Source organism: Oryzias latipes, chromosome 1 (genome assembly GCF_053564925.1).
Source record: "Oryzias latipes strain Hd-rR chromosome 1, Olatipes_Hd-rR_3.1".
In the NCBI taxonomy this organism is placed as follows: domain Eukaryota; kingdom Metazoa; phylum Chordata; class Actinopteri; order Beloniformes; family Adrianichthyidae; genus Oryzias; species Oryzias latipes.
Window position 1 is genome coordinate 31,760,308 of NC_136237.1, and position 23,623 is coordinate 31,783,930.

Genomic DNA, 23,623 nt, shown 5'->3' on the forward strand with positions numbered 1-23,623 from the left:
GCCCCTCACATTTACACATTTACATGCAGGTTTTAACTGCATTTGCAAATTCCCAACATAAGCAGCAGAAAATGAATGGATGGTTTAATGGAAGGGCTCAGCTTTTATGTAACAGATTATCCCTCCATGACTGTCAGGCAGCAGATAAACAAGTGGCAGTAATGGAGGTTAGATCCCAGAGAAATCCTTCACATATTTATCTTTGATAAATACAAGAAAATCATTAATCATTTACTGACAAGTAAACTGGTGCACTCAGGAGCGGTTGCAGCTTCTAATGTCGTTTCAAAAGGGGGACGGAAAGGTGTGTGAGTGGAGGGGAGAACATGTCTGCGGTGTTTTGTGGCGGCCTGAAGTGCATCTTTGACGCAGACGCGCTGATTTGCAATTATCCAAAAAGTTAAAAGGACTCAAGAGGCAGAGAAACCAGAAAGCTATGTCAGTAATTTATTTGTTGGCAAACAACTTTCACTGTCACAACAAATATTAGTTATGAGATCTTTCGACTTGAAACCCATACAAAAAGAATAAATAATTATCAGTAATATTGTAATTATAATCATGATCATAATAATTTAAAGAAAGGAGGAAAAATAAAACAGTGTTATTTTTATATACTCCAGTCTAAAGCCTATTTTTCCAAGCTTGTTTGGCTGTTTTTTTTAAAACCAATAAACAGATAAATAAATAATTTCTCTCTCGGGACATGGAGGGGAGGGGAGCATGGGAAAGCTACAATTCATAAATCTATGACTCTCCATCTCTAGATTTGTAAACCTTGATTTTGCAATATTGAATGGAGTTGCTGTGTGCAAGTTGTGAGGATGCAGCATTTTCTAATTTGCATCGATTAGATTTTTAACCCTTGTGCTATCTTAGATGACCCCACCCTTACATTGACGTGTTATTCCTACCATGACAAAGGTGGATAAAGGTGAAAAGATTTCATGGAATCCATGGACACCAGTGAGGTTCACAAATCATTGAAGAAAAAAGGTTCAGAGCACTGTCTAGTGGGTCTAGATGACCCAAGTCCCAACGTTAAAGTGCCCAGGATAGCACAAGGGTTACAGCTGCGTTCACACTGAATACGATTTGCTCGTCAGAAATGTCCGGCTCGAATGTTCAGCCAATGTGCCGACCCGATCAGAGGTCCAAATTCAAATATCTGAACATTGCCGAAGAAGTTGAGTCAACCTTGTTGATGATCTGTCCCAACATGGAGAAGAACTCCTCCTGAATTTTATGATATCTTTCGTATTTGCATAGAGACAATAATAAAAGGTTCCTCTAATTTTAATTTTGTTTTTATTTTCATTAAACTGGGTCACAGAGACAGAAGTAGCGCCGGAAGCGGCCGTCATTTGTACATTTGTACACAGCTCCTGCAGTAGACGGTAAGGCTCACCGTACTGGGAGAGTCTCTGAATGATCTCATGAACCCAGACATGAAGACATGATTACCGATGTTTTTGTAGAGCTCTTTAGAATAAATGAACCCAAACTCTCAACGTCATCTGTGTCTTCTATGCATTGAAAACGAGATATACTGTTTACCGCTTCTGCGTAGCGATGAGGCCAAAATCTTTGACGGTAGCATCAGGTCTATCAACACATTTTCGGAAGTGTTTCAAGCAGCAAATTAGACCCGCTTAGAAAGGAAGACATCTAATGCGAATTTGACGAGCGAATCGCATTCAGTGTAAATGCTGCATAAAGGCTGATTTCCACTGGTGGGTCTGCGGTGCGCATCTGTTGCGTTGACACAAAAAAAAATGGATCGTTCAATGATAAATCAGAATGTTTCCATCGCCTGTTTACATCTGCGACGCCGGCTTTACACAAGAGTTCTATTTCCTGTCCGTTGACCTATCAATGTCGCTGCAAAAATCCTGAGAAACAGGTCCAGGTTTCAAAATACAAACTTCCGTTGCACTTTCAAAATAAAATGTTATCAAATTCAATTTCATTGCAATAACGCACGTTAACACCACTGATAACATCGGTGTTCGTATTCGCCACAGATGGCTAAAGGTTAATTTTGGAAGTACAAAAACATGACATCATTAATGACAAAAAACAGATATTTTATAAGGACTCCGTGAGGAAAGAGAGGAGACGGAGCCTGATTGCTCAAGTTTTGGATGAGCGAAGAGAGCGGGATAAACTAGACATGGGGGTGGTGGGAGAAACCACCAGGGAGCCAGGGGGGAGAGGGGGACAGACCGGAGACCCAACGGAGACAATGTAAACTAACTGACGGTCATAAGACGGACTCCCCAGGCAACGGAGTTGCACCGCAGACGAACCATGTGTAAAATTGGGGTAAGACTGGCAGTTCTTTCACTCGCCGCCAGTCACTTTAACTTAATCTCTCTATCGTCACAACAAGGTCATGTCAATTTCTATATATTTGGCAACAAAGACAATATATATTAAACCATTTATTCATTTCTCAAGTCTTGCATCTGTATTTTGTATCATCCAGGGTCCTTTTTGCGGCGGTTTTATAAAAAAAATGTTCTCGTTCATCATTTGACCATTTCGTTTTCCCTTCATATATAAAATAAAAATGAAGCAAAGAAGAAAGAAAACACGGTGGTAAAGTATATAGGAAAAACTGATTTGCAAACGTGTCAGTGGTGTTGCTATTCAAGGACCAGGACGTCCTGTGTGAGGGTATATGCATATTAATGAAGGAGTGCCTAAACTTGATCGGAGAAAGAATGACGTGACAGATTGTTCTTTGTTCCATCTGTGGCCCGTAGACGACCAGAACATGTGACGGTTCAGAACAGTCCCACAGACGAAAAGATTTTCAACTTCAAAAATAAAAGACTTAGTCATATGCAACATTTTTGTATCTGTATTCTGTACAATACATAAAAACAATTTGTGAGCTTCTCGTAATCCTTTGATAAATGAAAAAACTTTTACAGAAGAAAGGAGAATCAATCCATTCTTGTTTTCTGTTTTTTTCTTTTTCTTTTTGAGTTCAGTCAAAAGTTTTATGGTCCTTCTTGAGTGAAATACACAGTATCCGTAGTCACTACAACTCGCAGGAATGTTACACCAGCCCAGACACGATTCCAGTTTAGCAGAAATGAAGGAAAAAAGTTTGGGAATTTGGCTTGTTGTTCATCGCTTATCCTTCACTTGGCAGGTAGGTGGTACCTCCCGCTCTGACCTTCAAAACGTTGACAACTTCGTCCAAATAGATGTCTTTTCAGAGCGAGACAGAGAGACGGACACACGGACACACGGTCTGACGGCCACGCCCTTGTGGAGACTAGGTGCTAGAATCTTCTTGAAGCTCATAGTTGGGTTCTTGTCGGGCTACGGTCAGTTGAAGAGTCCAAATCGAGTTCCTGGTAGATGCTTCCTGGTAGATGCTTACAAAAAGAAGTCTTCAAGACCCGCCTTGTTAGTCTGCAGCGTTTGTGACAATACATTCAGTCTCCTGTTTTTTTTTTTTGTTGTGTTTTTTGTTTTTTTTGATTCGACCAGTGATATCTCCTCCATGAACAACTGAAAATGTCCCACACAGTGTATCAATCCAAGGACGGGCCAGCTCTGTCTGCCAGTCAACAACACAGAATGTTTGAACTTTAAGTGTGACGTTGGACTTAGAGGGGCGGGGGGGAGGGGGGTAGAAGTCTGGGCCGGCTCTATAGACTGGTAACCAGATGAGAGGGGTCTACGGGCACCTCCTCGGGAGATGAGTCGGACTCCTCCTTGCTTCCGGACACCATGTACCCATCGCTGCCACCTCGGCCCATGTGGTAGTAGCTCTGCAGCTCGTGTAAGTGATTCCTGGAGCCCAGGTTTGGCATGCTCTTATAATAGACGTCGTCCAGCTCTGGAGCAGTGGCGCTCTTGCAGGGCTGGAGCTCCCCGGAGCTGTCTTCCTCTCCGTCCGTTAAACCATTTATCTGCCCATCTGGGAGGTCCGTCAGCACCGGCATGCTTGTGTAGAGCGAGTCTCTGTGGTTCGGGGAGTGTGTGTGCTCGTCGGTGTGTTCGTTGGTTAGCAGGGGGAAGAAGCTCTCGCTGGGCTCCTGGGGGATGCGCCGCTGTCGGGAGAAGCTGTGAGGAGGGGGCGGCGGCGGCGGGTGGCTGTCTGGCGGAGGGGGCCGTGGCGGCAGCAGAGGAGCGTTGGACTCCTCCCGGATGATCTCCAGACCGAGGTTTTCCTCGTGGGGGAACGCTGCGGGGTTGTCCAGCACCAGGTGACCGTTGTCCTCTTTGCCGCTGCCCACACAGCCGCTCACACCACTGCTGCTGCTGCTGCTGCTGCCCCCGGCCATACTCCCTACAGCAAAGAAAAGAATCAATGCTGTGCTTCCAATCTTTTATTTTGAAAAAAAGAGCTGATATCGTCAGTGTTAGCAGAAAAATCTGGACTTTTCTCCAAAGTTTGGACTATATTTAACACTCTTTGATATGAATGTGACCTTAAGGGACGTCAAGAAAATGGAAAGTACCATTGTTGTGCATGTGGTTAGTGTGTCGTAAATGATTTATAAGTTGCACGCACTTAGGACATGTGGGTGATGCTGTCCTACAGTATCCTTACGCCACACTCTAGTCGTTCATAAGTTGCATGATGGCCCCTTACTGACGGGGGGCAAATGCTGAACGCACAGGGTTGTGTTAGAGCGCATTTATCACTTGAACAGCACTAACAAGCAGGATTCAGAGGGATATAAAAATTTAAAAATCAGTATGACACGCTTGCATTTCACCCTTACAGATCCCTGTATTTTGGTTAAGTGTTCAGTACGACTTGTCGCCCGACTAAAACTAATAAAAATAGAATAAAACATGCGTGAACATTTTTAGTCTTCGGGCATACTGAAGACTAAAAAAAAGACTAAAAAAAATATCAAGTGGCAATGTGGCATACCACATTGATATTTTAGGCAGGACACCTGTATGACCCGTACAGGTTTGTCCTTTTTATCCGCCTGTAAGGGCCATTGTGAATCACGTAACCCCCTTTTTTCCTCAATTGTTGGGGGAAAAAAACAGCAAAAAACTAACAAGTTTATCTGTTTATTTGCAACTGTACTGCATTCATGATGTCTGCCAACGGATGCATCATCACTGCTGTCTGGACTTTGCAACTAACGTTTGGCCAAATATCTTCAGTATTTGGTTTTTAAGCCATAAATACAGAAGTCAAATCAAAAGAAAACACTCCAAATTTGCCGAACACTTTCCTGCTTGGAGTATCCACCAAACTCAAGGACAAGTTTGTAAAAAAAATGGAAAATAAACAAACCATGTGCTGAATGTGCACACAAACAAGTGTAGCACTTTATCTATTATTTTTGTTGTACGTTTTTTTCTAAAAATTAGAAATTACTTTAAAATTAGTTTTATTAGTTTTAAAATAAAATAAAAATGAGTTTAAAAAATGCACATTTAACACATCAACACTGTTGCTCTCAGTGGTAAAACCCCCTACAGCTGATGTACCTCCATTTGCCAGACTGCTGTTGACCAGCTTGTTCATCAGGTTGTGACTGCGCTCCGTGGTCGCTCGCTCGTGGTTGTTAAGGTACGGCGGGATGTAGTTGGAGGTCAGCTCCTTAAGGATCTTCTTCTCCAAGGTGGTCTCCTTGTGGTTGCTATGGGTGCCGTAACCGCCGCTCCGGTCCAGAATCTGAACGCAGTCGCTCAAGTACTCACTGCTTGCCATGTTGTAGTTGTTTGGGTGGTTACCATTCAGAGGAAGTGTATCCATCACACTGGAGTCTCTTGCGTTGTTCAGGATGCCCTCTGGAAATCAATCAAAAAATGTAGAATCTGACAAGATTTGAATCCATTTTAAATATCAGCAAGAACAGAGAATTGACTGCCCACTCGAATGGCAAATACAGACCACAATGCATTGCATTTTAAGGATTTAACTTTTTTTTTAAATTGCGAAAAAAAACTTTTTTTTATACAACTATCTAAGTTCTCATCATCAGAACAAAGTGGATTTATCAATAGTGATAAAAAAAATGTTCCTATTTACAAGGGTTTTTCTTTGGAAGATGGGTAAAAAAAAGGAAAAAGGAAAACAAAAAAGGGAGGGTGAAATCTGGAAGAACTTACTTGTGTCCCGATAGGATGCTACAGGGCAGCAAGAGGTAGGGGGGAGGAGAAAAAAGACAAAATATGAGTTTACACACGGAGAGGAAGACGTTTCAGCAATATTTTTGTCAGATTTAAAAAACTCAGAGTCTGAAGGCCGTGTCACACAGCCACTATGCACATTTTGCACATTTTCCACCCATGAAATTTCTGACTTGTGTGAATCATGTGTGATTTACGTAATTCTTAAGTGTTTCTTGATGATGTCCGTTGAGGGTTTTGGCCGAAAGGTCTTTTCATGAATTCGGTTTTTAGATGTTCAGAATATTGGGACGGTTAAGAATTACGGAGAGTATGTATTTCATGTAGTTTATGCACAAGTAACAGGTAACGTTTACGCAATTGTGCGTGATTTTTGCTACATGCATACACAAACTTGTAGCTTTTTATGACTGTTCCACGTATGGCTTACAGACTTTTCACGTATATTCCCCCAATGTATAAATGTTATATCTACGGCGCATATATCTAGTTAATATTACGTGACTGAAATCTGAATCAATAATGAATTTAGTTTTTTATGTTGATTTTTGTGTTTTTTGCGTGGAATATATGTCATTCTTCCGTGGTTCATTTGTGATGCATCTGTGAAAATTTCATGCAAAGATCACAACTTTTCTTGCTTTTTTCCACATATCACCAATTTTCATCTGTGCAATATGCGCAAAATGTGGCTGTGTGACATGGCCTTTAATCAGAGCCTCTCACTGGTTTATTATAGTTCATCCTTTTTAAAAATATTGTGTTAATACGATGTTTCAATAAAAAGCAGAACTCAAATATGTGCGTAAATATAACAAGCTCCCGGTGATGCATGCACAGACAGCATCCATTAAAACAAAGTAAAAACTACAAACGATAAAAGAAAAAAAACTATAATTAAAAAGGTCCCAAATAGCTTCTATAAATAAATCTAAAATGAGTTGCACAAATATAATAGCGTATTTGGGACATGCATATTACGCTGTGAGTCATTATCTCACTTGGGAACAATAACGAAGACACATTTAAGTATTAAACATTTCAAAATGAAAACGCCATGCAGTACACGGTTAAGAAATAACTCCCAACTAACTTTTGAAATGTTGTACGTTCATAATAGGAACATCAGGCACACCTTGGGTGTTGTACATGCCCACGGCCGGGTTGTTATAGACTGCAGAGTCCCCCAGGAGGGTGTTATAGGGATTGTTAGTACCATGGGGACGAAGGAGAGCATTAGTTATAAGATGATTAGCCATGGCTCCTGGTGCAGGCAGATAGAGAAAGAAAGAAAGAAAGAGAAAGAGAGAGATAGAGAGAGAGAGAGAGAGAGAGAAGGAGCAACAGCCAGGGCAAGAGAGGGGGAGAAAGGAAAAGCAACAGCCAAGTCAGGAGAGGGGAAAGAAAGGAAGAAAGAAGCACTCAAGAAGAAGTGGAGACAGAAGGAAAGAGCGGCGTTGCAGAGTGGAAGTCAGCAAAAAGGAGGTGGGGGGGGGGGGGGGGGGGTAAGAAGAAGGGAAAATGAGTGAGTGTGTGGAAGAAAAGGGGAGAGAAGGGGACAAGTGAATCAAACGAGCAAACACAGTTTAGGGAAAAAGCAGAAAAAAACCCAAATAAAAGCTTGTCAAGTCATTGTTGCAGCCACTGCGTTGCAGCCTGAGGGGGGGGGCACAGAGAGACGAGGAGAGACGAGGAGAGCGTGGCATGGCTCAGAGCAGGCTGTGCTGCAGTTCAAAGCACTCGAGCAGAAAGGCATGACTACAAGATAGTTAATGGACGAAAGGTTGCCATAAAGCTGTGTTCTCAGTGCATTTTCTCCCCCAGCTGGGGGATAGATCATGTACACATTAAGACACTTCAAGAGAGAGAAAAACACACACACACTGACTCACACAGGAGACAAATGAACACATCGGTGCATATCTATTTATCCTCAAACCATACTCCCCCGTTGCACGCAACCTCAACCCCGCGATGTGGGGATATCCTGGGCCAAATGTGTGTTTTTTTAAAGTACAGTGAACAATTTTAGCATTAGGAGGGGCTCCAGTATTCTTTGTCTCATGTATAGCGCCACAGACTGTCATAGGTGGGCCGGTTAGGGTTGATTTCGGGACAAATCGTCTATTTCGTGGTACAAACATATATATATATATATATATATATATATACATATATATATATGTATATATATATATATATTTTTTTTGCAATACGGTAACTTCCACGTTGGACCCAGTCACTAAGCATATCGGTCTAAGTCGATCTGAGTCAACATTTCTATGGCAACCACTCCAGCCAATCAGGAGTGAGATTGTTGGAAATCCACACCCCCACCACTTGAAGACGGGCTACACAAAATCTATCAATCAAAGTTTCAAACGTTTGACCACATACTTTCATTGAGGCATCTGATTGGTCAGTTTCTAACTCGAATAACTTGAACGACAGAAAAAAATAAAGTTATTAAAAGGTAACAGAGCAAGAATGTTGTTCAGACAAAAAAGGAATACTAGCTATTTATTTCTCTATCGAAGTCTATGGAATTTTGGCTTTTAGGGGCCAGGGGTACTTCCTGTTTGGAGCACAAAGGGGGAGGAGTCGCTCAGTCCAGTTCTCATTTACAGTCAATGATTGAGACTAGATCTTTGTTTTTATTCTATACTGGACTTATTTTTCCACTTTGAACAATAGAGAAAACTGTAAAAATATTCACATCTGTCTGAAATAAAAACTGTATGAAGTGTAAAGTGAAGATATTAACAGCCTTAAGACATCAATAATTATTAAAATTAAAAGCCAACCACTTCACGTATTACATCTATCGCAGGTTATTTTTAGAACGCAGCTCCTGCGATGAATGAGGGAGCGGATATTTGGTACAAATATTTACTTTGAGGAAGCAAATCTATCATTTGGACTCAAAATAAGTTCTTGTTGAATAGGTAAAATGAATAAGAATAGAGACAAAAGAAGGTTATTAAAACTTGATAGTAATGAATAATTTATTGACAACCCTCTGCCATGACGACAGGAGACCACTAAGCTGGTTTTTATTTTGTGTTTTTTTAAGTTTAGAATCCACAATTTACAACTACTCAAGCTTATATTTAGTTACGATTCTGAAAATAAACTAAAAATGGTAAGTCAAAAAAACACAACACCTTAGAAATGAAGCGACGTGTGACCAAAGTTTTAAATGGGAGTTTTTTTTCCCCTTTCTTATATGGTCTAAAAAAACGAAAAATCAAAAAGTGAAGGTGTCAGTAACAGGAAATGAGGTTGGAGGCTGCTCTTCCTGCTCTGTCTCTACCAGATGAAGCCCTTTTATCATCATTTCCATTTTTAGCAACTAGATAAAAAAAAAGAAAAAAAACTTTATATGAGACGATAAAGAAATTCTCAATTGGCTCCTACACTGCATGAGTGCTCATCGCCATGAGTCATGACTGACAGGCTGGTTGGTCACGTAAGCACAACAGGTCTAACATTTATCGCAGCATTTCCAGCGCTTTAAAGCGATGAACAGAGGGCGATTAGCCAACCAGTGCAGGTTTAGAAGCTTATGTAAGATGCTTTGCAGCGAGTTTTCCTGATCTCTTTACGGCAGGAATGAACCAAGGCGGGAATCTGTCTCACAGCCCAGAATTACAGTTGTCACAGGTGACGAGCTCAGAAGAAAAAGTCTGTAAAAAAAATGGTTTTGACTGCTTTAAGAGCCTGACAGGAGAGTGTGCAGACCTCTGACATTGAGACAAGATAAAGCAAAGGTTTATGACAGTGTGACAATTCTTTTGCCCTTTTGATGCCTCTCACAGCTTCAACAAAATAGCCAAAATCTTGGCAGCCATTTTTCCACAAAGTTTATGACCATCATGGTGTTGTTCTGTCATAAACGACAGCCCGATTGTGCTAAAATGTTTTTCTCCAAGGAGACTTTGTCAACTCCTGCAATGTGTTTTATAGATTTCAGAGAAATCTGTGGGAGGGTTTGAATACAAAAAGGGCAAAGGGGCATTTTTAGCTTTTAACATTTTAGCCCAAACATTTGTATCATTTTAATACAGGCATTTCTGAGACCCACATCTCATTTGCATGATCAGAACTTTCCATAACCCTTGTGCTATCATAGGAACTTTAACATTGGGAGTTGGGTCACCTAGACCCCACAAAATAAACCTTTTTTCTTCAATGATTTGTGATCTTCACTGGTGTCCATGGATTACATGAAATCCTCTCCACCTTTATCCACCTTTGTCATGGTAGGGAGAACACATCAATGTAAGGGTGGGGTCATAGGATAGCACAAGGGTTAAAGACCTATTGTTTAAAACTTGGTGCACATTTTTTGCCCATGTTAAAAATAAGTGCAACAATTTTGATGTCAATTTTTTTTCATCTTAAACTAACATTTTTGTGAGCAAAAACTTTAAATCAGCCAACGTTTTATAATGAATATTATCTATATCTAGTTAAAAAAAAGATTTTTTTTTTGGTGGATTGCATGAAAGCGCTTAAAAATCTTACTAATTGCCAAAAAAAGGTGAATTTTATGTCAAATTTTTCATATATTAGGCTTGACAGTGTTACACTTTTTCTATGTAAGTATATATTTCCTTCTTTAAGCAAAATTTCTCTATGACTTTTTCGGGTTTAGAAATGTACAACCTCTGGTTTTTGCACTCACAAAATCGAGACAAGAGGTGTGGGGTTTCTTTAGCTTTGCCTCAGTAAGTGTGTGATAATTTAGGCACTGACACACATACACACACACACACACACACACACTGCTTTTGTATCAATCTGTCATGCTAACAGCTTATTAGTGGCCTGGAGAAAGCCTGGGCCACCCTTCAACTTACAGTCTAAGGAATGGCATCGTGCTTTCAGTGCGTGTGCGTGTCAGGCCGTCTTGCCATCGGGTGTCTACACACCCTCATTACACTCGTCCCAGACAGCCAGACGTATGGATTTGCTACCACATTCCATTAAGGTTTCTTACTCTAGAATGTTTGGACATAGACAGCATAAAAATACTGCAACTACTTTGGACGAACCCTAAAAACGAATTAAAACCTTACAAACTTTTGTGGGCATTTTAGATAGCGGATCGTGGCGGACTCGGTCTGATTGGGTGAAAAAAATAAAAAAAACAATTAGACATGGTTTTCGTTGGTCTGCTGTTATAGAATAAGCGACTCGTTTAGAAGATCTGCTTGTTTGGTGACTGACAACAAAGAAAAAAGAAAACCGTGCCTCTTTTCTAAAAATGAACATCAACACTGTCTGGTTGTGTTTTAGGTTTCTGGCTATTGAGGGGCTGTTACCAGGCAGCTGATGGGTAGACAGAATATTATTCAGACAGAATAATTAAACTTGTTGAAGGTTCTCTTTTAATGTGCTGGTGAGTCCCTGATAACATTAAAATTGTGCTAACGTTTGGTCTTCTTGTTGCGTTGTTACCGCTGACTAAGTTCGAGAAACTGGACCAAGTGTGACATCACCCCTAGAAAATGGCTTACTTCTGGCTCCAACCAAATCAAGTTGATTCAGTTGCCATTTTTTCCCAATATGGATTCCGACATGGTGGAGCCGGATGAAGTCAGTAAGCAGTGAGTCGGTCTGAGTCAACAGTTCCACGGCAGCCACTCTCACCAATCAGGAGTGAGCTTGCTGGCAATCAACACCCCTTCTACTGAAAGCAGGCTCGTAAGAATCCGTCAATCAAACGTTACGAACGTTTGATGTGAGACCACATACTTTTATTGAGACGTTTGATTGTTCACTTCATTACTTTGAATAACTTACAATTACTTAAAAATATAACAGAAAAATAGCGTTAGCAAGAATAAAAGGTAGTAGAGCAAAAACAGTTATTCTGACCAATAGAATGACTGAGTAACAGCTGTTTATTTGTCAATAGAAGTCTATGGGATTTTGGCTTCTTGGAGCCAGCGGGTACTCTCTATTTGGAACATAAGAGGGGAGGGGGGGGTCACTGAGTCCAGTTCTTATATGCACTCAATGGTTGTTACTTGTAACAGTTTGTCTGCATCGCTCTAACACTTCACGTCCACGCCGGTCCAGAGCAACCTTGTTGTTGGCTTCTGAGCATCCCAAACCCAGCAAAACCAGCATTAAATAAATGCTAATTGACAGAAACACAGTGCAAAAAAAAGCAAATTTTTACAGTTTGACTCCACTGGTGTGTAATCTAGAGTAAATCCAGATATAAATACGATTATTTTGGCATTGTATGTGTTAGGGCTCAATTCTACAGTCACCAATTCAATCACTGACACTCATTAAAGTTGCACTAGAATCATGTTTGGATCTTTATTTTAAATACGTTTTAAATTTGTGGTCGTCTGCCCCCACTTCCCATCACCCATCTGTTTACCTGCTCTCCCCCTAGCATCCAGCTCCTCACACCCAAATCTAACATTACCAATGCAATATCTGAGCTATCCCGCCGTACAGTTTGGGGCACCTCGAACAAGGGAAAACAACGATGTTCATGGGGCGTGGCCTGACGATTGTAGCATTTACATCATAGCAACATGCTTTTTCCTGTTTTTCTTCTTCTCTTGATCCACAACAATCTGCATAAAGAAATACTTTATGCAATTTTAAGCTTATAACCCCACAAGAACATGTAAAAAACACCATTTTAATCTCAAAGGGTGTTAATACCTCAAAATAAAAGCTAAAGGTTCAAGCAGGGACTCTTATAAGATTAATGACACTGTTTAAGGTAGTTATAGACCCCAACATTCTCTTAAACATTTTAGGATTAAAAAAATCATCATAAAGCACTTTAACAAGACTGAATGGAACATTAAACCTGTTGAAATTTTATACAATTCTTCTAAGGGATATAAATAAGGGAAAATGAGACATTTTTTTAGTTTGTTAAGTACTTTGTATTGTGGTGGTTTATTAGAACGACTGTGGACAAAAAGGGGCGTGGCTACAAGGTACTATTGAAATTTAGCCTCCAAACAAACATGTTTTGCTTGAAATAGTTAAACCTTTACAAAGTACTATTTTATTTCTCAAAAACATACAATTTCAGGGCTGAAATGAAATTGATGAAAATACTTTTGAACATGTGACATTTTTCTGATGATGGAGGACATATATGATCAAAATTAAGTTACAAATTGCATTTTGGAGAACTACTTTATTTAGGTGTTTGTGAATCAGAAGCTTACTCTGCGCCAACAGTCCTGCCCAAGGTTCAGTGGTGAATATCCGACCAAATAAATACACTTTGAAGAAAAAAGCAGGTCACGGGCAACGACTAGGGGTAGAGGGGGTGGGATTGGTGGGCGCTCTACAGAAACTATGTTCTATTTTTATGCCATTTTAGGCAAAAATGGCAACTAGGAGCGCTTTGAAAATAGCTTACAAGATGATCAGAGTGGATCTTTAAGGGTATTTCCGGAATTTTCACACTTTAAAAAAAATCTTTTTTTTTTAAGTCAGGGTTATGCTGAAATATGGAACCAGTTTACCGCCTACAAAATGAAGGTTCTAATGCTGTTGAAGTCAGCTGCAGCGTGTCAAACGTGCCTTCCATTTATAAATTGGTTGATGTTTCACCGCTGTCATTCAGTCTGCACCTTTTTCTCCTCCATTCCAGTAAAGTCTTTAAAGCAGCATTTAGAGCACTGTGTGGCATTTATGTTCTTCTGTTCTTCCACTTTTTCAAAAATACAATGCAATTATCAGGAAATGCAACTCTTTGCTAAATGACAGTATATGCTGCCTGGGCCTCCTGCTATTAATAAAGCAAACACGGTGACAGTGATGCGGATGCAAAAGCTCGGTATCCCGTGGTTACCTCTGTTGAGCGTGGCGGAGCTGTTGATGTCTCCTGTGATGAAGGAGGACTCCTGTTTCCTCACAGTGTCGTTCCACATCCGCCTGATACGGCTCTATGTGCACAGGAGAAAAGAAGCCAGGCAGAAAGAGAGGAGGAGGAAAAGGAGGGTAACGAGGATACGGAGAAGAGTAAGAAAAAATAATAATAATAATAGCAAAAATGAGGGGAAAAAAGTGGGAGTTCAGAAACAAGCGGGGGAGGAAAGACAAAACAAAGAAATGTGGTAAGAAAATGTGGAATATGATGGGCAAAAGAAACGGCAAATTAGTGCAGGAGAGGCATCAAAGGAAAAAGGCAAAACAACAACCAACGGGAGAGAAGTAGGCGGAGAAAAACAACATCAGCATTTGCGGTTCGGTGTGCCCGAATTCTTAGCAACCGTACTGGAAGTCGGGGTTTGGGATACATCGCCTTTAAAAAGAACAACCTTCCACATTTGAGCAAACGAACTTTGCCTCAAACTGTGGAGCGATAATCTCAAACCCCATTTGGCGCATTCTGGCCTCACCTGAGAGTCTGCTGTGCTGTAGCGTCCAGGTGTGCAGGCAGGTAAGCTCACCTGTGAGCCTGTGGAGTAGCGGCCGGGAGTCCTGGAGGTTGTGGTTTTGCTGGAGGAGGAAATGGAGGTCTCGACGCTCTTGCCGCTGCAACAGTGAGTGCGCAGACATTTGCCATACTCTTTGCGCACCTGGGGGAAAGAAAAAAGAAAGTAAATCTCAAAGAGAAGCAAAAAAAAAAGAAAAAAAAAATCGCAGACATTGACTGATGGTCCCTCTCAGCCTCACGTATATTGAAGCATACCTTCAGGATGATGTAGCAAGATAAAGAAAACACCTCTTTCCCTCTAATTCCCAGAGTAAACATTAAACTCAGAAAATAAAGACATTAAAAAATTAACTTCATAAACTTTCCTCCATTAACGTCCACCCTTAAAAAAACCCACGTATCTATCTTAAATGGACACATTCCTCAGGGAGACATCCGATGCACTTGTAAACTGGGAGCATCTGCACTTAGATCCCAATCAAGTTAGAACAAACAAGACTGTAATTGATTTTTAACAAGCTTGTTGGACTGGCAGACGCGGATTGCCACACGGTCTGTTTGAACAGCTGTGTGCTGAGTTGCTCCATGCATCTTGAGAGAAGGCGTGTTGGGCCGAGTCCAAAGAAAACCTCAGCACCGTTCCGAAGACGACTCTCTGGGTAGCTGAACCCACAGCCCGACACATACTCGAGTGCGGCGTTCGCACTCGTTCGTCACCAGTTGTAAAAGCTCCCCCTTTCAGCAGCACTGCTGTAGAGAAGAACACTGATGGCTTTTTTCCCCCTTTTCTTTTCCAGATTACCACTAATCTTGGTGATTCACGGGTCCTGATGATTTGGCTCAAACTGAGTGTGACATTTATCTCAAATGTAAAATATCACGCAAGTGAATTTTCAGTAATCCTTTAGAGCTGAGGTGGGCCATCCCAGGCCTTAAGGGCTGGTGCGTCGGCCCACTTTCGGATATCCATTCCCTACTCTTAACTGATTACTTGGATCAGGTGTGTCCAGCTGATTAGAACATGATAAAGCAAGGTATCTTTACCATAGAACACTTTCACTCTGAAAAGGTATCATTTTTTCCGGGTAATTTTTACCCGATGTAATATACCCAACAAAAAGTACTGGTCATAAAAAATAGATTAAAACACGACAACACATGATAAATTAGACTGGTTTACTTTTATTTTCAACTGTGGTATGTGTAAAAAAATGAATTAGAAAACATAAGTTCTTGAAAACATGCCAAAAAAATTCCAAAAAAATACTATAATGATACTGGAAACTTGGTCTTTGATCCACCCAGTCCTGGGACATGTGAGACTTCCCTGGTGAAGGCACAGACTCCTTGACACAGGACATATTGAAATTCATGTAAATGGTTTTCCTTGGGTGAAAATCACCCAGCAATGGTGCTCTAGGGTTAGAGAACATGCAAAAATTTGGCTCTTGGTGTTGACCCCCGCTTTTAAAACCTATATAGCATATATGATGAAGTTTCTGCGTTGAGCGCGGTTGATGGACCAAATTATAGAAATCAATGATTCTGAAAACTGACTAAAGTAGCAAATTGTTCAACGTAAAAACTGGTAAAGCTGCTCTTCTTGGCTTTCAGAATCAGTTGGATTGAAGTTAGAATTACGCTAATTTTGTAAACAGTTAAAGAGTTACCAAAGGTTTTTAACTACCATTACTCGATAACTGTTTTTTATGCAATTGGTAAAATTCCAAGAGTTTTTTAAAGCCAGCAAAAGTAGTACAGTGTTGCATGTCAACTCAAAACTACCTGTCTTGTCTTTGAGAATCCATTGGAATTACATTGACTGCATGAAAGGTCAAAGTCAAAGAGTTTCTGTTGTTCAACGATTGTGTGCTATTTTCTGTCACCTGCGATGGATCCACAGTTGAAGTGTTAAACCACCCTGCGGAAGTATTGAACCTTTCTCCCGCTCACCTTTTTCTGCAGGATGCAGTGGAAGATGAAGATAAACATGCCCTGCAGGGAGTTGAAGATGGTGAAGAGGTAGGCCATGATCACCGTGCTCTCGTTGATGTACATGAGTCCAAAAGCCCAGGTGAGGCCCAGCAGACACAGCAGAGCGATGGCGCCGATCACCCAGGACCTGAGTCAGTGAAAATCCAGTTAGCAGGACACTCTACGCAATTGAAATTCAGACATGAATTTAGATCTAAAAAGCTAGTCAGCCGAGGCTATAGCATTGTGGGGGCCAGGAGAGAGTCGTCAAAGGGTAGGTGGTGGGGGCTATTCTGAGACCAGGCACTGTGGGAGAGACGGAAGGAAGGAACAGTGGGAGCTTTGCTTAAAGTATTCATACTTGAACAAATCGCACAGCGTTTTCTCTTTTCAAAAGCGGGTATAATCAAGCTAGCTGCTCTAAAGCGCTTAACTAATACTTCATTATGCATTTGCTAACATGAATAAAGGGCATCTTTATTACTTATTACACCTAATTATTACCTAATATTTTCATATTTAAAGGGTGTCCATAAGAAAAATGCAGTGACATTAGCTGTTAAATAAAAAAAGCTGTCTAGGCTGTGAACCCTCGTTTAAAATAAAAGCTTTGAAAAAGAATGAGTCATAGGCTAAATGCAATAGTCACGCTGAGGTATGTTTACGTGCCGATCTCTTTGTGTGTATCTGTGTGTTTGGGTCCATTTGATTGGCTTCATAGAGCAGCAAGCAGAAGGACATTACAGCCTTTACAAATGACATTTCCCACAAAAGGTCACAGTTTTGGGTCTGCCGCAGCAGCAGAGGCGATGACTGTTAATTTGATTGGCTGACTGGGCAGTGATCACCTTTAATGCGACGGAGGGGAAACAAAGGAAAGAGGAAAAAAAAAGACGAGAAAAGAAAAGAGGAGGTGTGGGAGGGAGAGAGCGAACAACACCGAGAGGGAAAGATATTAGCAGCATCATGAGGAGGGAAGGGAGACGGAGGAGGCGAGTAAGTGAGTGAGACTAAGGTGATTGATCTGCTGTTGCCCTCCGTGGCACCATTCAGGCGAGACAGAACCTCCAATAAAGCTTGTCTGATGACCCTCTTCAATAAAAGGAACGCTCATCTTTCTCCTCTCTGTCCCACTGTTTCAGACTCTCCCCCCTAAGCCCCCCTGAGTCAAGGTTTTTTCTCTCACCCAAATTTGTTGTTCCTCTTGAATTCAAAAAACTCCATTGTAAAAAACCAATGGCACATTTTTTATTTTTTTTATGAAATCTTTTGGAAGGCACAGATTATAGAAAGCGGGGTCTAAAGACAAACAAAAGGAGAACTGAAGAGTGATCTTACCAGAGCTAATCCACAACAAGAATAATTAATGATGTCGTGACGTCAAAGGGACAGAGCAAACAAAAGGTAGACAAAATAAATATGAAAGAAAAAAGTAAGACAGATGGAGCAATTCATAAATTAGCCACACAAAAAACACAGAAATGTATGAAATGATAGAAAAACCTGACCTAAACCTAATTAAAGATTGAGGTCACTTGCAAAATAAGATGCACTAATGTCTTTGCAACAGCCATTAATGTCTTATTTTGTCAAAAATCAATAAAATAAAAAAATAGCAAAGTGTCAACTTTGACATGACTAGGGGTCTGCAACCTTTAACACTAAAAGAGCCACCTGGACCAGTTTCTAATGACCAGCAAGAGTCATTTTTTGAAAATATACTTTATGTTTTTGCATTAACCCAATAATTGATCATTTTTAAATATTTACAATAATTTGATTACTAAAGTGTTACACTTTTCTACATTTAACTATTTTAACTTTTTTTTTGTTTTACTTTCAACAGCATATGAGTTCCTTTCAAAATAAAATGCCCCCCGTGTCAAATAAGATCCTCTTGCTTCAGCAGCTTTACTAGAGTTTAAAAAAGCATGAAAGCCAAATCCAATGTGACGTTTTCATTCTTTCATCCTTTTTCCCTCATTTACTATCAAATATAAACACGACAACATTGGTTGTCGTGTTTATATTTTATAAGGGATGAAAGCGTGACTAGACCATTCTAAAACCCTTCATTTCTGCTTTCCTTTGGAGCCATTTTCAAAGAGGGCTGGTTTAGGCTTTTATTGTGCTTCATGACCTCAGTGCTCTGGAACGTCAGTCACTAACTGATGGGAAACACTGGCTTCAGCATTTCAGGTTCCCTAAGTTATGGGAAGTTGTTTAGTTCCTGAAGATGCAAGCAGCTCCCTGTCATTACAGAACCAAGCCCTCTGTTTGACTGTCACGCGCTGTAACAGCACGCATATCTGATTCCTGAATATGATGGCCGTCTAGCAGTGTCTTTTACCAACTCCACCACAAATGCATGGTTTGTCTTGTCTATTCGGTATTATTAAGTAAGTCATGGACTCTGACCTTTAGTTGAGTCCTGTAAGGCCTGCACTGGTTATCCTTTGGTTCTTTTATGCCCCCAAAATGAGTCACTGCTTCACTATTGGGAGTCATTATAGCCAACCTTGAACTGGACGTTTAGAATCTGCTTTGGAAATTCTTTAATTCACCCCAAATGTGCTACTTTTCCAAACTTTTATTGTGCCTTGTTTTTCACTAATTTTTCTGTGAATTCCTGAAATAATAGTTCGGACAGGAATCAGCCCAAATAGCACAAAAGTCACTATTCTTCACATTTTGGTTGTAAACAGTTTTAAATTTAGAAACAGCTAAAAAGGTTTGGTTTCTTTTATTTTGCTAAATCAAAAATAATAATAAAAAAAAACCAGGAGTTTTTTATGTTTACCCTGCTTCCTTTTGCTGAATCAATATGTTTGCTGATCTTAGTCACTAAAAGTGTATAAAAGAAAATAAAAAGTTCTGGCAGGGCTTTGAGCTTGACTGGTTTAAATGTTGCCAGTCAATGACATAATGAAAACCATAAAAAAGATTTATATGAAAAAAAAAAAAATCAAACAGAGTCGCTTTAGAAACCTCTAATTTGCTGCTCTGCAACATGTCCTTGATTTTTACAAAAGCAAAGATGAGTTTTTATTTCTGAAACATTTCACCCTAGGAATTCTGATTAACTGTGAGGTATTCAAACAGAAAAAAAAATATTATCATAAAATTCCCCTTGACAAGCAAACAGCATTTGTGTTATTAACTCTGACCTAGGATTTCAGCCCTTAAAACTTTCATTTTTGAAATTTTGTGAAGCTTTTATTTTGAAGTCGGATGAAAATCACAGGCAGCACCGAAAACACAATTTAGTCGAAATGCACTTTATGCAACATGACGACACAGAACGACATATCATGACGTACGTGGATCTAGTCGTCAAGTGGATGCAACAGAATTATGCTCAGCAGGATAAGTGCAGTGTCTGCGTCACAGATCCGTTCTTTTTCATACTGTATTTTTCAGGTATGTTTGTAACACTTGAGTAGACAGGTGTGTGGACAGGCCCCGCCCCTTTTGACTAACATTTACACCAGGCATTAATGATGGTAACCCTCCAGCATTTTGTTGCTTTATGATTGTAACCCCCCCCCCCCCCCACCACCACCACCACCACCACTTCTGTAATCCTCCTCCAGATTTCCTTAACTTCCCGTTTCCAACAGGACATTTGGCAAAAAAAAACAGCTGTATTTTTCCATCTACTTCTGATTCAATTCACTTACATTTTATTGATTTAACCCAATATTACAACTCAGTTTTCTCAACTGGCTTCCCATCGGTAATTGTTCAAAAACATAGAATCAGTTATAAAATACAATAGCTGATTGTTAAACTAAACCAAACTAAACTAACTAAGTTAACCTGGGCATCCCTGTCCTTAGACCCTCCTTCTCGGTATGGAGAAACTCCTTAAAAACAAAAAAGAAACAGATTTTGGGGAAAACAAAACAAAAAATCACATTGATTAATATTTGAAAAAATCCTAAAAAAGGCTATTTTTATTTAAATTTTCACAAGAAAAGTCCTCCGTCAACAAAAAAATGCCACAAGAGCATATTAAAAACACTAAAAAACCCAACTTTCCCAAGTGACCCAAGTGAATCTTCAAATTAAAAGCCTGGACAGAACGACTACAGTGACTCTAATATTGGGACAGCACCAAAAGCAAATTGAAAGCGTGAAACAATGCACTCCGTAACGACTCCATTATCTTTTTTGCTGAATCTGTGCAAAAACCCAAGTGATATCCATGAGGATTAATTACTCTAAGTGGTTGCATTTTAGTAGAAAATGAGCAGAATGTGTTTGAACTAAATAGTGCCTATTGACATTTAAAAACACAATATTGTATGTTTTTATTTTGCTTCATGCATTTTTTAATTCAATCTTTTTATAGCGGATGAGCTTTAGAGACGTCACAGATAATGAACAGTGTTTTTTTGTCTGTTTCTCGGCTCCTCATCAATCTTACATCAATTCTTATTTTGGTTCTAGTCCTGTTCTTAAAGGATGAGAGTCTTGCTTGTGCTTCACATCATGCTGTCTAGATTCATTTTCAAACAACAACAGTCTGCAGAATCATCGACTCGCAGGTTATTCGTGGCGCATTTGTTCTTGGAAGTTATATTAAATATTTTCAAAATCCAACATTGTATTTCAACTCCTTCATCTTCAGCTAAAAACAAGGATTTGGGGAAAATGCCAGACAGTAGAAGCTGTGATGTGACATCTGACTTTGGTGGCAGGTGAGCAAGTGTTGTGTTTACGTCACAGAACGGCGCTGCCGTCTCCTCCGAGAGCGAGTAGAGCAAAAAAAAAAAAAAAAGTGTCAGACTGCAATGTGAGAGCGGCAAACAAACCTTAAAACCTGTCGCACGCATAATTACTCATCCAGATTTGTTAATCCGCGAACAGGAAGGAAAGTAACAATGGCAGCTGTTAATAATCTTCCACGGATTTCTTGCTGCACGTGAATCCTGACAGCAACATAATCCAACAGGAAAACAAGCATTTGACAGATATTATACTATTACTGAGAGACATCTGTGCTGACTTTCATTCATCCTGGATGGTTCTATAGAAGGAAAAGTTCTAAAAAAGGATCATCTGGACTATTTTCTTGTATTTTAATTAAAGATGTTCTGTCATTAAAAACAAATGCAACTCTCAAAAGCAAATCTCTTCTCTCTTCACTGCAAAGTTTTTGAAGTACTATTCAGGATGTTAATTTCATTTCGTAGCTCCTTGCCTTAGTTTAAGGTCATTTTACATAGTGAGGGACCAAAGGGGTTAACCCTGCTGTCCAAAATTAAAAGATGTGCAAACAAAAAGGGCAACTCTGTAGTTGGAAGCAGTGCGCTGTCTTATTTTGTCCTAATATACTTGTGAGTTTTGAAGGTCAGAAAACCCAGAAAACAAATCTGTGAAAACATGCAATTAATGAAGGCTAATATTGATATAAAATGTTGTTTTGTGCTTCATGGAAAGCATGACACCATCTTTATTTTTTTTGGGTTGAACTCTGTTCCTCCTCTTTATCTAAACCTCCTACTCTACTGGACCTTTGTGTCTCCCTTCTTAAATTAAAATCCATCTTTTATTCCTGAAGTTTTATTCAAAGTTTTGGTGTTAAAATTATAAATAAAACAGGTCACCATCAATACATTTGCTCTGAAATGGTGGTTTGATGAAAGATTGGTATGAACTTACTTGATGTTGTCCAAACACCCGGAGTCTGGTTTCAGGATAGCCGTGTGGTGGAACATCTTATACAGGGCGATACCCAGGAAGATCACATTCAGCTGCAACAAGCGCACATACAGATGAATGCCACTAATTAAAGACGCCATATCAAAGCAGTAAATTACTGGTGAACAGCGCATATCATTTAGCCTTCCAGCTGTAATTGGCTCGGGGGCAGAGTATCGGCTCACAATCAACAAGCCTTTCTGTGCCTCAAATAGCCCAGCTTCAGGGATATGCAGCGGCCATTGCATCGCTTAAAGCTGATTGTTACGATAAACCCAATTCTCCCAGGTCTTGTATTTTCATTTGGCCTGTTAATGCATAGTTAGGTTGGTCTGGTAATGGCTGCTTGAACTGTTGGGCTGGGCCTCTTATGCCAGAGGTCAACAACCAGACATTTCTCTTGTCACTGCGTAACGACGTTGAAATAACAAATAAATTAATTCTGAAGGAATATTAAGTCTTTTGATTTGATCTATTTTGCAAAATGGAGGATTTTTTTTTTTTTTTAATTGGGAAAAATCATAAAAGAACAATGTAGATGTGATGGCAATAAAAGAATAGATGGATAACTAATGTCTTAAGAAAGCTAGCTTTTGTAATACATATGTTTTGGTTTTATAGAATAAATAGCAAAATTATTGAAACATTCTTTTCTAGTCCCGGCCCTGCTTGCCCACGTTTTTTTAATTGTGTTTTTTTTTTTTTAGAAGGCTGGCTTATGCAACACTACGATAAAAAGTAGGCTTTTATTTCTTAACCAACATGGATTTTTTTTTTAAGGGCAAACGATGAAAAAAATCGATATTTACATGAACTTTTTTTCTTCCAGTTTGCTCATAAACATATGATTTCATGAGAAATATAGGCCTACAGCCCCCCTTTGGGTCAGCTGACCTCAGGCTGTTAGCCTAGCCTATTAAACCAAAGCAGAAACTGAAAGCTACAACTTTACTCACAAATGGTATAGTTACAAACAGATTAAATTAACAGCAAGGACACATAAAGCATGTTTTTTTCCCAACTAGGAGTCAAATTATACCACATAGACGATGCAGACCAGACTTGAACTAACTAAATGTACAGTTAGGAGCACTGCTGTTTTACAACACGTCTAAATCTCAAGCAAAGTCTGGGGTTTATGAGAGTCCGCCAGAGAAACCCGACTAATGTTTTCCTTTTTGAGTAATGTGGGTGTAATTAGAGCAAAAATCCTAATGGTCCAATGGATGTAATGTGGGGTAGAGTCATTATTTAAACTTTGCTTTGTATCCCAGAACTATGAATGGCTTACATTATGTACATGTTTGTTTATGTAGCCTGGCTGCTTTGTCTAAATGGAGTTCAGAGCATCAGTTGAACAGTCTGCCGCAAACATGTCACTTT

General features: G+C 39.8%; 1 protein-coding gene across 16 annotated transcripts in view; it reads right to left on the minus strand.

Moving 5' to 3' along the window:
• Positions 1–433: 433 nt before the first annotated feature.
• LOC101166443 (adhesion G protein-coupled receptor L3.1) overlaps positions 434–23,623 on the minus strand; it is a 175,612-nt gene continuing 152,422 nt past the window's right edge. For 4 of the 16 annotated variants that reach the window (XM_023956148.2, XM_078945343.1, XM_023956145.2 and 1 more), the window contains 8 exons: positions 22,202–22,293; positions 16,514–16,682; positions 14,523–14,702; positions 13,973–14,066; positions 7,220–7,390; positions 6,106–6,123; positions 5,482–5,784; positions 434–4,312 (listed from right to left, as the gene is read on the minus strand). In XM_023956148.2, coding sequence (XP_023811916.1) covers positions 3,669–4,312; positions 5,482–5,784; positions 6,106–6,123; positions 7,220–7,390; positions 13,973–14,066; positions 14,523–14,702; positions 16,514–16,682; positions 22,202–22,293 — 1,671 coding nt within the window. In that variant the 3' untranslated portion in view covers positions 434–3,668. The remainder of the gene's footprint in view (positions 4,313–5,481; positions 5,785–6,105; positions 6,124–7,219; positions 7,391–13,972; positions 14,067–14,522; positions 14,703–16,513; positions 16,683–22,201; positions 22,294–23,623) is intronic. The other 12 variants (XM_078945359.1, XM_078945357.1, XM_078945354.1 and 9 more) reach the window with 9 other exon arrangements.